The sequence below is a fragment of the Ptychodera flava genome, chromosome 7 (genome assembly GCF_041260155.1).
Source record: "Ptychodera flava strain L36383 chromosome 7, AS_Pfla_20210202, whole genome shotgun sequence".
Lineage (NCBI taxonomy): Eukaryota > Metazoa > Hemichordata > Enteropneusta > Ptychoderidae > Ptychodera > Ptychodera flava.
Genome location: NC_091934.1, coordinates 32,658,389 through 32,673,206, shown reverse-complemented (window position 1 = coordinate 32,673,206; position 14,818 = coordinate 32,658,389). Strand labels below are relative to the sequence as shown.

Sequence of the window (14,818 nt, the reverse complement as noted above, 5' to 3'; positions counted from 1 at the left end):
TCGATGCCGTGCTCTCATGGCATTTTGACAAAAAGGTGACCCGATAAATCCAGATACGGAAACATAGAAGGCATGCCCAACGAAATTTCGAGTCACTGAAGCTTTACTATTCCCAAGAATCGAATGAGGATACCGTCGATCGTTTGGCTCAGTAACGTCATGACGGCTCCAGTCGCAAGGCTCAATGTGGATATCGTCGTACCTGGCGATCGCCAAGCGACGTCGTACCTGGCGATCCCGGTTGGCGATAAACCCGAAAGATACACCTCAACGAAAGTTCAACTTAATAAATGAATACTGTATAAATTTCGGGAAAGCGACATAGTTCTAGGCACAAATATCGACGAACAACGATAAATTTCCTTCATCACACAAATACTATTCCGTTGTTTCTCGATCGGAATCAAGCCTAAGCTGTCGAACTGTAGCGTAAACTCTGCAGTGCAGCGCTGTAGAATCCGATGCATTTCGAAAGTTGACTCGGACAACACTCACAACAGAACAGAGTTCCCATAGGGAAGTACCTACGGGCGATATATGTGTCACAGCAAATATCAAAGTCCGTATGACGAAAACATTGACGACTGAGATGGCCACCGGCGGAGACCGGTGACGGCAGTGCCCACTGTCAGCTTACTACAACTACAAGCGTACACTGTGTGTGTCATCGATCTGAAACTTTCGGGCTCGCCAAGGCCGTAAACTTGTGATATTTTAAAAGCAACAGCATCTCTAAGAATGATAACTACTGTTTCGATCGTGCCGTTGCATTCGCTTTATAAATATAATTCTAAATATTCTAAATAACTCAAAATACTATCGTTATCCGTCGCCAGCGCGGTGAAAGCTATGTCCACCGATGGCAGACTGCCTTGGCATCGCTCCAGCGCGAGACAATGATTGACACGCGCACGTGATCGAATCCGTATGCTGATTGGTGGAGATACCATTCCATGTACCAAAGTTTAAGCTTAATGGGATTTATGAATGAAAGTATACCTGTAAACATTTGCACATCTCCTGGGTGACGGACCGCTTTACTCATTAAATGTAAGTAATCCGCGTAAATAAAACACAAAATCGCGATAAAAATCTTGCAATTTGTTACAATAATTTTGATCCATCCACATCAAAGAAAAATAAGAAGACTGTTCATGTGATAAATATATAATCGCATGGAATTTTTCTCTGTTTGACGTGTTTTTCGCGGAGCCGCACAACTTCTCGCCTTCGGCTCGAAGTTGTACGGCTCCGCGAAAAACACTCGTATACGATGACGTCAAACAGAGAAAAATACCATGGGATTATATATAATTATATATATATATATATATATATATATATATATATATATATATATATATATATATATAATTATATATATATATATATATATATATATATATATATATATATAAGTTTTAGTTTGCCCTCTTAGGTCAGTGGCTAGTTCCATGTAGTAAAGAGTGAAAATGTAGCAAGTATTCATAATGAAAGTACTTATACCTAGTGCCTCTTGTCTTTAGTTCAGCACCGCCAAGCAATCTGGATTGTCTTTCATAGGTCTTTCTGTGTCTAGAACAGAAGGTTAAAACATGATCTTACATTCTTTTATCATATACCATGCCATATTGCTACATCCTAGTGACGTTCAACGTAAAATATCAGCCGTGATATTTCACGGTAAACGTCGAGATATGCACGATGAACGTCATTTTAGAGTTTTCCCGAACTACATTAGCAGTTTGTTGGTAAACAACGTAAACAACAAAATGGCTGCTGCTCCCCGCCTGCGAAGCGATGTCGCCGACGTAAAAACTTGAAGGGCTTCCAAGAACACGGGTATTTCTGGTTGCAAAATACGGAAATATCACGTTGAGTCTTGAAATGTTTTACCATGGTATTTTTGGTCAAGTTTCTAGCAAACATTCTGCCGTTCGCACGGCACCGGCACTGTGCACGGTCTCCACCGGTATTGAGCGCGTGGCGTGACAGCGATGTCGCGCGCGCGACGACTGTTGACATGGCAACTCTAAAGGTAAACTAACAAAATGGTGTCCCCTCTCCGCGCGAGCTCCGTGCCGTACGACGATCAAAATCAGGATAGATTTAAAACTGAGCAGTTTTTGATCGGTTACAGTTGTAATAGCATATTGCACCTTAAAATGTTCCTTCTGTATGACGATTTTTGTATCCCGGTGTCTTTCTTCTTGGGTTTCATTGAGATATGGACGACTTGCAGCGATGTCGCGCGTGATGTTGACATCTTCGTCGTATACTTTATGAATGAAGCCTGTTCACATAAACATTCTGATATTTATGCGCAAGGCGTAATAAAGTAAAGCCTCAAAATTAAAGGTTTTTTCGTTCTATTAGTAAAAATTCCCTAAAATTATGGGCATGGGTATATGATAAATCTGTTATTACCCAATATCGCCTGTTCCTTGTGTCGTATCAGCATTCGTGTCATTTGTACTGCGTCAGACACTCGACTTCGTCTCGTGTCTGACGCAGCACAAATGACACTCATGCTGATACGACACAGGAACAGGCGATATTGGGTAATAACCTCTAAATGTCAAATTACCTAGCAGGAAATATCTCATATTGCAAGTGTTCGATTAGCCTCACAATTTCTATACAATATCTTTGTAATGTTATACTGTCATTTTAATTATTTACTTGACGTGTAACACTCTTACCTGCACCATACCACAATTTCAGATCAGGATACAACAATTCCTTCGCAACTATTTTGCAGATAGCCTTAACCTTCCCCTTAACTTCTTTGACTGCAACACATCGATCATCTGTGTCTTCAGAACCTGGCAGTAATTCGCCGGGGCGATGATTTGGACACTGACACTTGATGCATACTTCATATGTCACGTTCGGAGTGTAGGTTTTAATCAGATTTTTTAGTTCATTTTCGACCACACTTCTGATATTGTTGAGTAGCTTTGGCTGAAATGCAACAGTCTCTTTAAACTCTTTCATAATGAGTGCCTTAAGCTCAATGTCAGATCCTATCTTACACAAGGTCAAATGGAAACCATCATTTTCAATGAATATGCGAGCTCTGTGTTTTCTTAGGACCATTGCCTGGTTAGGCCATTCCTTCAAGCATCGAACCACCAATCTATAGAACAATCCCTCAGGCAGGAAATTTCCGTAGAAATGGAAATAAATCGGATCACAGGACTTGCTATCGGCTGGACACACAACACCATTTTTTCCTGCCGCATCTTTCTGTAGGAGGCTTGGTAAGTAGTACACAGGTGTATCACTGTCAGTTGCTGGCATCCTAAAAAGGATGTCATACATTTCCGCTGTTGCCAGAAGAATATCTTTGTCTTGGTGTCGATCATGACGTTTCAGGAGATAGTCGAGTAACTCTTCATGTAATCTTCCTTCACGGTGCAACTCATCAATCAGACTGCACACTTTTGGTGGAACATCCTCCACCTGTTCTTTGTCAGTCAGAGACTGAGTGATTAAAATCTTGAATAGATTTACCAACCAAACAACATCCAAGATTATAGTGTCTTTCAGCTCAGGTATTGATGTTAAGTGGAGTATTTCCCCAACGCTGTGATAAAATTTAAGAGCTTGGTTTATTTCATCTTCTGTCATGTCCAACTTCCTTCCAAGCTCCTTCGCTTCTTCCAGACATATCGTCTCTTTTTGAAGCTGCCTCATCGACAGTTCCAGACGTATCCACTTCACTGGTACCTTTCCAAGGAAGAAGTACTCCATAGCATATTCTTGTAGCTTTTTCCGAAGTTTTTCAACGTTTAGATCAGGAGCGGTGCAGCCATCTTCTCGTCTTGATTTATTGTCAATGGCAATCATACCTACAATGTGTGCATTGACTGCCTTTGTGGCATTTCTTCGCAAGTATTCCTGGATTTCTTGAAGCCGTCTCTTCGCTTCTTTTTCGACCTCTACGTCCTTGGCATCAAGGGGAATATTGCCCTTCATATAGAAAATGACACAAAACGAAAAATACAACACATCCAAGGCGTGACCAGTGGAATGAATGTAACTTTTTAGAACATAACATACAAGCAAAATGTGCGTATAATGGCCCAAGGTGTACTAGTTTCTGAGAAAAGATTGGAAAGAAAGAATAATGAAGTTGTACATCAGTTCGGCAACTCACAAAGTCATATATATGATAGTGTTTTATTTGACAGAAGTAACTGTTATTGATTATTGTTCTGTTTCATACTCCATGAAATTTTTTGTCTGGAGTATACTTGGTGCGTTGATACGAACCGTACCTTCGTAAGCAAGTCTTTCTTCGTTCCTAAAAGGATGACTGGGGGTGCAGAAGTTTCTTGAACACTTCCGTCTGGGAGTTCCAAGCTGATATTTGATCCAGGAAGGGCATGAGTATGTATAGAGTTCATCCAAAAACACAGGAACTCTGAAGCAAAATGACATGTTTATCTTTGCTATTTGTTCTACCGTATTCTTCGATTTTAAGACCTCTTTCATTGCTATAATAATGTATCGTCCTCAGCGAATAAAATGCCGTGATTTGCTCTCAGGAAATACCATCAATACCCTAAGGTGTTATATCTCAATTTGTGTCAATCATTGTGTTGTGTTTTAAAAATCTAAATTAACCTTATCGACTGACGTTTGTAAATAGTGGCAAAAACACCAATACCGCTTACCCTGCACTGTCCACTCATCTTCAACAACCGTTGACATAATGTCTTCAAGAGATTTTGTCAAGTCAGTTACAAGGACAAAAATGACACGGTTACCTAAAAACACCTAATAAAAAACAGGTGGATGCGAATGCAGGTTAAGATGCATCATTGACTCATCAAAACAAAACGCAGACAAAATAAAAGATGTATAGGATGGTTGAGAAACAGCAAGGAAAGAAAGGAAAGGAAAATTGATTTACTCGAATGAACAACTAAATTCCGCTACCGTGTTCAACGTCTTAAAATTGTTTAACTTTTAAGTAAGCATAGACGGTATATTTTTAAATACAGAAGAATAAATTGTCATTTCCAAAAAACGTTTCAAGAAAAACATGTGATAGCTTTGGATTAAAGAGGCGCGATTACTTTAATGCAAAGTTAATTGAATAACATTGCTTGTATCATGCCCTTCTTATACACACAGAGTTTTATTTGTTTGAAGATTTATTTGTGTGTACAAACCTGGTGGGTTATGTAATACACACTTTGTCCTGCAAAATCCCACAAACTAAAGTAAATGTCAGGTTTGTCAACATCACCAGCTTCCCCCATTCGCTTTCTCAGACGCCGTTGAGTATCTTTCATTTTTTCTCCCTTTAACTTCACCGCTTCTATTACTTCCACAACCTTTGCCGCGACCGTTTCGGACTCTTCAGTGTCTGCACCAGATTTTTTCATTTCTAGAACCAAAACATCTCCAAGCATCTTCTGTGTTTCTTCAATGCACGTTTCACCTTGTTTTTTGTATTTTGTGGTAAACTCTATTAAGGGTGAAAGAAATAAGTCAAACTTGGTATTTTTTACTTTAAGAATGTTCTATCTAAATATGTTTTCGATTTTATTTTTCGGAGGAAGGTTTCCAAATATTCTTAGGTCTTCAAAGGATACCATGAAGTGCAATATTGTTTTTTGCAAAAGTTGTAGCACTTTAATACTACAACCGGTCTCAGTATCGACAATCCTATGCATTTAAATCATATCACACATTATATGTATCCTCAGTTGTAAAATCAGTAGTTCGAAACTGTCTTTAAAGGTTTCTCCACAGAAAAATGCCTTGACGATTATATTTTTTGTGCGCAGTATTTGTAAGGTCACCTTCAAGTAATTTACACGTCCTGTATATGGAACTGTATCCAGACACGGCTTGGTTGAAGTAGTGCCACCTTGAATATGTCACAATTAAAAATGTTTCATCATTATCACCACATGACGTACACATTAACATTTTGTACAACTCAGCAATATCTGTCCAAGACTGGTTTATATATGCACTGGTTTATATATGTCACTTTGCATAGGTGAAAAGAAAAAATGCTTCACAATAGAATGTTACATTGTAGCATTTCTGTAACCCCTATTTTCTTCCACGTATTGATTTTTGTCTGATATAACCTTTGCACTGACAGTCTGAAGTGTGAATAAAGCATTTATATCACCATCTATTGCTCTGCGTTTCACTTTTCATGGTAAGTATATGTACACAAATTCGCTTTTGATAAAATATGAAGACTTTGCTGAATTTGGTGTTTACAATTTTAGCCTTTAAACCATGAAAGCAGTATATAGTTTTGTGCCTTTTCTAGACTTAGTACATTTAGAAATTTACTTAAAATAGCGGATGATAGGATATATAACATGTACGTATTTTACTTTCATAGCTTTATAAACTTATTTTGCATCGGACAAATGTAGGTTTAATTTTTGTTTGCGAAGTGTTGAATGGAATGTAGCAGGACATTGAAGTTAGAATGCAGTCAGAAGCGCGTCCACACTGGTTTCTACTTATACCAACATGTAAGTTATGTCAGTGCCACACTCTGTAATACTGATTTGAAACTGTGTAATGGTGACGTCTTCGCTGGACACGCGATGTGTGTTAGGCCAGATACCGCCCCAGAAGTATCCCTGTACGGAAAGAAACTGTTAATCGTGTGATAAAAAGGCAGTACAATGGTTGAAATGTCCTGTGAGTGGTGCAGATGCCTTACTTACAAGTAGAACTGGCCGAAATGACAACCCTTGCTTTCAAGTCCTATTTATTGCCGAACCCATCAAGACAATGTCGCCACTCCAGATTGATTTCCATAATACTGATGCTTTTGCAAAAATGCTGCATAAGAAACTTAGGCTGCATTCACAAATACTGATATTGGGCTCGGGATTCAGGGGATTTGATAATTCTTGGGTAGTAGAGGGGGACTTGAAATTGCTCTGCATATAAGGGGAGGACACTGAAAATATATTTTGTCCCTATTCTTTTTACATTTTAAGATTCCATTGTTTGGTAGGTAATTCAACAAAAAATGAGTAACATTTTCATGTCATCCAATGGTTCTAATGTTAGTAATAATTAAACAAAATCTAGAACTATTTTGTCGCATTTTATGACTTTTATTTCGAAAAAATCTAAAGATAAATGAATGCCATTGAATTTTCATACGAAAAACAAGTAGGCCTAATAACGGCCGAGACAGAAGCTGCAACTGTTGATGATTTTTTTCAATTTTATGCAATGTATTAAATACAGTTTCTTGCCGTCTCCCTACAGCATGCTAAAACACACAATATTCAGTTTGTCAACGAAGCCTGTATATGTAAACACTATATTTGATAACTGAATTAGACTGAAAGTCACTTCTCAATGATACAAATGCAGTTAACATCGCATGCTATGTTGGCAAGCTTAGTGTATACTGGGCAGTTCAACATGCTGTAGGGAGTCGAACAAGCAGTTGTATAAACTGAACAAAAATGTGAATTTTACCGAGGATAATGAAGCTACTGCCCTGCTACATGTCTACTGGCAGTGTCACTGTCACTGCATACCAACAGTGACGGAGGTAGCTCTGATTCGGATGTAATCTAAGAAGAGTTCTGGTCATATGACGCTAATTATAGTGAAACATTTATTAACAAGATCAGGCCAGAGAACAACACAGGGGAGACCAGGAGACTTGACAATTATCAATAGACAATGGCCAAATAGGGACAATAGGTGTATCACTGTTCACAAAAACGTTGACTATGGTACACAAAATGTGTACGTACTGCTTGTCAGAATTGGAAACCTCACTGAGATAGGAGTTGCTTTTTATAAAATAAATTACTACGGTAGGTCTCCGTGCTCAGTTTTTCATTATTTGGCAAAGTGTAGCCAGGATTCACAATTTGCATGCTCTCTCATGATCGTCACGGTCAATTTGGGTGCTCTTCAGCGGGTTCCATTGACCCGACCAGATTTGGATTAACTCAAGTCTACTTCGACTGATAAATCCAAAAAATCCAGTTATGCATTTAAAAATCAATCATGTTCAGATATTGCCTTAGGAATATGGCTCTACAAGCTGCTGACAACATTTCTATAACCACTACAGAATATTTATGTGTGCGTCAAATCAAGGTACTGCGAGCAGAACAGCGCAATACATGTTTATTTTTTCTGCGCGTACATCCCTTATAAATATGTAGCTATATGATAGCTTTTTCGGGGGTACTTGAAAAATTTTGATCATATAGAGGGAATTTGATTTTTGAGAGTATTGAGGGGAGGGATCTGAAAAAAATAAGATTTCAATCGCGACAATTCCAGCCCTCCCCCTTTATTTGTGAACGCAGTCTGAAGCGTTTTCACGCACGTGTAGGTAAAGGTAATGTTCTGTAATGTAATGCTGACCTACCCAAGGTACTCCGATCAAACTACGTCATGACACTTGCATTGACACTGCTTCTACAATACCCGGTTCCATAGTAAAGTCAAAGTCTTAAAGCTCATTCAACCTCACAGCATGTACAGTAATGCTTGTAATTTTAACCTAAAACTTGATGTCTTGCAGCTTTTGTGCAGATTTTAAGTTTACTAAATTAGAATTCCTCCACAAGGATAAGCTTTCTTACATTGTCAAACGTTTTCTCTTTTTGGGAAGATGTAATTCTCGCTTGCAAATTCGATGTACGTCTGCTAGCTTGAAGTATAAAATTACGCAGTGTTTTTGCTTACTAACTTATAATGAAGTCATAGTCTTGGGAATGTCTATCAGATAGGGACAAACATACTTCTTGAGTGTTTTACAACTAGTACGCTTTGCAATAAAATAGTCTAGTAACGTACCGGCACTCTGGAAGACTGACTATTTTCTCAAATGCTGAAAGGTAGAATTCTATCGCATCTCCGGACTATTCAGGAACCGATTTAATGCATTTAGTAACATTAAACTCTGGCTCAAATTAAAATCTCTAGATCCAATTTGCTGTCGCAATTGCAATTCGATCTCATCTTTTTATTTCATACTGTTGCCTATCCGTTTTGCGCTATGCTCGCAACACTTAAATTTCTTTTGTAAAGGTTTGTCTTTCTTTCTCTAACTCAAATTTTTCGTCAATCTCAGTCTCGGTCCTATCATCATAATAATCAAATTCTAATTCAGAGGTTATCGCTTTGATCATGTCTGCCTTCTATTTTGAAGGTGTGATATCCAACAACATCACCCAAACTTTTCAACTTTGTTTTACGCATGCACAACTACACCTCCAGAGTAACACATTAGAGGTTGCTATGATAGTTATGAATAACAGAATAGCTAACGCAATCATATAAATATTCTGAAATGTGAAATACAAAACATTCCCATGGATTAGGTAAAGTTTTCTTGGATAAGCCCCCAATTTGTTACATGTTGCACGGCTGGAAACAACGAAATATAAAATAAAAAGAGCCAGTAATGTTCACCTGGTCACACACAAGAAAACTGAAAATCTCACCAACAAACATCTGCTTAACGCTTATAAGCCTCTAGCCAACCACAAAACGGACATTGCATGATTTGAAGAGTTTCTCTACTTGTTGTTGATTATTGTTCGATTACGGCACCTAGAGATCTCAGTAACATGTCATGAAAGACAACCGTTTCTAGTAGGAAATTAATGTATGTCGCACGCTTGAAATCGTCAGTATTAGCATAAACCAATTGTTTTGCAATTAATATCCATCATCCTTACCCTTTATTATCCATTCTGTAATATCGATGTTGTAGATATCAGCTCCATCTGTACTGAGATGTCGTTCTTCATAGGGCTCGTCGAAAAGACTTCGTTTTGTTGATGTCTTTCCTGCACCATATGCCCCAACCAACATGACACGACCTCGATAAATTTTCTTGTGTGTACTTTTACTCTGTGATAGTTCTTGCAACCTTCTGTAAAAGTCCTGATGGTAAAATTACGATAATATGGTTACTATACTATGGGGTTGTCTTGTGTATATTAAAGTTGTCCTACATTACATGGAAATATCTCATTTCTGGGTGAAAAAATTGATATCGACAAATAATATGAAGGTGAATTACAGATGAGCATGGAGACATAGCATTGGAACTAACTGCGCTCATATTTACTTTTTTAACAACAACTCTCAATACACTGCCCACACTATTCAGCATAGCGAATAACTTTTAGAGTATTGTTTAGTTTTGCATCTTCCATGTTGCCTCTTCCCTGGTTCAAGCTCTGTTTGTGCATACGGTATCACCAGAGAAACTGATAGAGGCTGATAAGATAATAAAGCAGTTTCCAGCAGAGTTCAATGTTGTTGTTTGTCTGTAAGATGCTGCCGCAAAGTAATTAATGTTTAAATCTAAAAGGGTAAATTTGGAAAAAAGTACCAAACCTAATCTAGTAATTAACAAATATACAGCTGTACTTCAGTGTCAAAGTCTTTGCCAGCATCATTATAAATGTCTGATTGAACACTTCACCTGTTTTGGCAATTATTTACATAAAAACTGCTCCCAATCCAATCTAATGTGGGGTTTTCGATAAACGTTTCGTAAAATTAAATAAACCATATTTTTTCAGTATATGTGAGGAAAAGTTTACCCTTCATAACCTTGGAAAATGAGTGCAGTGTACCGACCAAAGGGTATGATCAAAAGAGGACAGGCCCATTTACGATCCATATGGACTTTATTAGTCATTCAGAAAGGAAACGTTTACCAAATACACATAGTAAAGTACAGCTTGAGGCGTCCTTAAGGGCAGTAATTATGAATGGCGAAACACATGAACACAATTACTGGGGAAGCAAATAGGTAAACTTAAATGTGTCATCCATACATGCGGTGACATGTCTATTTGTGAATAAAAGCATTCAAAACGGTGACTCGAAATTAAATGAAATCAAATAAATGACTTGAAATGTATGGTTGAACAAAGAAATTTGGAAAGAGAAATCGATTTTATTTACAATGACTGACAGAGATGTATTTTAAAATGCTTTCAAAATGTTAAACTTAGTTCAAATTATCATTCCCATACTTATGTTAAAAATAGAACTCTCGAGCGTCCTGTACAAGTTTTGATCATTCAATATTTTTGTATATAAAACTTACCAGCTTGGGATAAGAGACAGAGAGAGAGACAGAGACAGAGACAGACAGACAGACAGAAAGACACAGAAAAACAGATAAATTCATACTTGTTATATTCCTAGGATATTACCATGGTACCATTTAATATTCATTTGAAAATGGATACAGATATATATTTGAAAAACATCATTTACTAAATGAGGGACATGTAAAGCTTTTACGCATAGAACAAGTGTCATACCATAGACTATGTTAGAAATTCATTGATGACTAAGATGTATCTGTAACACGTAAATACGGAACACTATAAATACTAACATTTGGTTTAGGCTCACGTCTTAATGCAGAGCAGCTCATGTCATCCAGTAACTTTCTGTTTGTCGGTGTGTACCCATACCCGTCTGTCTGTCATTCTGCATGTGCTTATACACCTATGTATTTTCATGTAATTTGCCTATTGGTTTGAAACCTCAAACCAACTGTCAATGATTGGTGATTTGATCGGATTGAAATGATATTAGGTCAACAGAGATATATTTTGAATCGCCATAAATGTTTGTATTTGTGTCCAGGTCTTACATGATAACAATTATATTGTCATTTTATGACAGAGTTTCCGTTTTGTAATTAGTGAATCTAATGTGTAGGCCCACATACACTGCGCTTTGGATCTCTTTATATTTTCAGATTAACATAACATGACAGCCTGTTGGCTGTTTATTTTTGTATGCCAAAACGCATTGCTTAAATGAGATTGAATAAATATTATTCCAACCTGTAACAACCATCTTATGTTTTGGGCCTTTACTCAGATATGCTTTCAACGTTTTAGTTCGAACTTTGCACAGGAGGAATGAAGTTGAAATATATGTGCATGATAATTTGAGTTGTGATATGATCGGTTGAGGACTCAATGAACCTGTATTACTACATATATTTCATATCCGTGGTGATAGCTTTAACGTAACCAATTCAATAAAAATATGCACACAGAAAACATGTTGACATAGATCTCGATTATACAAAGGCTTGTTTTAGCCATTATGTTGCCCACTCGGCATTAAAAAACCATGAAGTGCGTCATTCATATGCATAAGCAATGGAATTCACTCCATTACATAAACATTTACATCAAATGGAAATTAAGTTCTAACGTTATTAAGTGTCCAGGGCAATTGTCATTTCTGACTATGATAAAAGTCTATCAAATGTTGTTTGGGAAACACTCGGCATTTTGATTCAAGTGACGATGAACTCTCAGATTGCAATAAATTAAAAAAAAAGATTTCAATCGGATTTTGATAATATGTACGCAGGTAACCTAAATTTACATACATACATACATACATACATACATACATACATACATACATACATACATACATACATACATACATACATACATACATACATACATACATACATACATACATACTGAAATATCGTCCAACGATTGTCAAGTATTTTAGTCTTTTAAATTTAGTTTTAACGACCGACAATGGCTCTGACCGACAGTAATCATTGTTACAAAGAAAAACAAATCAATTTAGAATTTATTCATTTTCATCAACAAACAAAAAACCTTCATCATAGTACCTGTTCTGAAATTTCCTGCACTGACGAGGTGACAACGGGTGGCTATGCAAGCATGTGCCGGGTAAAGCTGAACTACTTCCATGTTCACACTCTACCTATTAAAACCTCGATTTGAGTATGGTATTTTTCAATTTATGATGATGCTTACTTTGTGCAAGAAAAGTTGCATAACTGACCTTTCATGACTGACAAAATCTCACATCGAAGAGATTAGTAGTACACTTCGACATAACGAATGTGTCTCGCTTGTACGTACGTCCTTAGTAGCGCATACAGTACAGTACGTGTGACGACTTGATTGTGATACAACTGAGCGACCACAAGATCGTGTGGAAAATTTGCCACATTGGCGACGTCGTGTTTCAAATAATGTAATGATGTAAAATTGCTTCGCTCAAAACTCTATCGTTTGCCTACTAACCAGACATAGTCCAACAACACTGCACTAAATCAGTGTTTTCAACAGTAGATTTCCTTTTCCGTGATTACACAGTCTTGCCACATCTAAAATGTTACCTGGTTGATCTCCGGCATTGTTCGCAATTGTCTATCACCCATAAGCTCAGGAAACTATTCGTGCTCGGATAGACACGTTTCATACCTAGGGGAAAATCGGACAGCACTCGTGGTAGCTCAGTTACGATGTCGCTTGAAACGCGCCGGACAGCGTTGCCAGTACCACGGTCCCTCCAAAAGAGGGACCGCGCTTTGGCGACGTTGTCTATTTTGCTTCAGCCGAGCTCTCAGTTCCACCTGTACATTGGCAATGGTGTAAGGTCCGTTGCTAACGGCGGCCAAGTGAAATTCGTATTTTTTTCCAGACCAACGAATTCGCTTTTTTGACGCTGTTGTCATATCTTATTGAAAGAATCTGACGACGAGCGTTAATGTAGAACTTGAACTTGTTTATTGAATACGGAACCATGGCTAGGCCACAGTGACGGCCCAGCCACTGATACATCAGCCCGTACATCAGTCTGTGAGTCTGCCCATGACTGAGTCGGTCCTAGTTTACTCCTGTTTGGGTCACTCCACAAGGGAGTTACCGTGGTCCTGAGTGTCTGAGGTCATCCCTGAGTGAATGTCCTGTCTCGATCACTCCACAAGGGAGTGTTTGTGGTCCTCAGTGTCTGACACCAGATAAGGATGGACCATATTATAATCAGGGTCGGACCCCTTCTCTAAAAGCCGACAGTATTTTTTTGTACACTTCACGGTGCCATACAAATGTCCGGGCGGGGAAGGGGTGCCCCTTCACTCGCTCACTCTCCTGCATTGCAAAATAAAATTCTTAATGAATATGCGAGTTATGTAAGTTAAAATGCTGAAAGAGCCCAAATAAAAGTAAGAATATCCTGGAAGATATATTCTGCTCAGAAAGAACTTACTATTGCATTATTATTATTATTATTATTATTATTATTATTGGTGATGATGATGATGATGCATAGCGCTTTTTCTTCCCCCTAATTCATTTACCCACCCACCACCCCTTTTCTGCATTGATAGTTGAACGTGGATAGTGCAGGGACCACATTGCAGCTAATTGTAACAATTTACCGTGAAGAGTGTAACTTTCAACACGTTTTCACGTATTGTTTTTATTTTGAGATAGTGAAACATAGTCACTTTGGAACGTGACAAACTTTGATAAACCTTCGTGTGACTATATTTCACTATCTCCTTTGATTCTTGGAACCATGAACAATATATTTTCCATTGTTTTTATTTTGTTTGTATTCGCCAAGATTTCATGCTCTTTCGCGAAAACATTGACGATATAAATTCTCTGTCAACCAATAACGGTTGTGTAGTCTAAAATCTGTGGCGGGAAAGTCCCCAACGCCCACCCCGCGTTGGTTACGTCACGATGGGCTTTAATGGTTACGCTCTCTTTCGATGTCGAGTCGAGTCGTGAAAGGGAACACTGTACATTGCAAGTTGTACACGATTTGTAATTTGATTTTTCAAAAAGATTATCTGAAATTCAATATCAACACCAGATTACTAGCTTCAAGAATCACTCGCCATTCCAAAACGTGATCGCAGTTAGCTAATTCACCTTTCGAAATATCGTCGAAAATGATATTTTTCTCGTCGAGATAAGTTCGATTTCCACTTGGCCGCCATTAGCCA

The 14,818-nt window shown here is 38.0% G+C and overlaps 1 protein-coding gene across 1 annotated transcript in view; it reads right to left on the bottom strand.

Annotated features, from left to right (window-relative positions):
- Positions 1 to 1,522: 1,522 nt before the first annotated feature.
- The window catches only part of LOC139136450 (probable serine/threonine-protein kinase qkgA), a 37,178-nt gene continuing 23,882 nt past the window's right edge, over positions 1,523 to 14,818 (bottom strand). Inside the window, exons 3-8 of the mRNA XM_070704175.1 lie at positions 9,720 to 10,020; positions 5,184 to 5,482; positions 4,683 to 4,785; positions 4,284 to 4,429; positions 2,703 to 3,975; positions 1,523 to 1,575 (exon numbers count right to left, since the gene is read on the bottom strand). Coding sequence (XP_070560276.1) covers positions 1,523 to 1,575; positions 2,703 to 3,975; positions 4,284 to 4,429; positions 4,683 to 4,785; positions 5,184 to 5,482; positions 9,720 to 9,855 — 2,010 coding nt within the window. The 5' untranslated portion in view covers positions 9,856 to 10,020. The remainder of the gene's footprint in view (positions 1,576 to 2,702; positions 3,976 to 4,283; positions 4,430 to 4,682; positions 4,786 to 5,183; positions 5,483 to 9,719; positions 10,021 to 14,818) is intronic.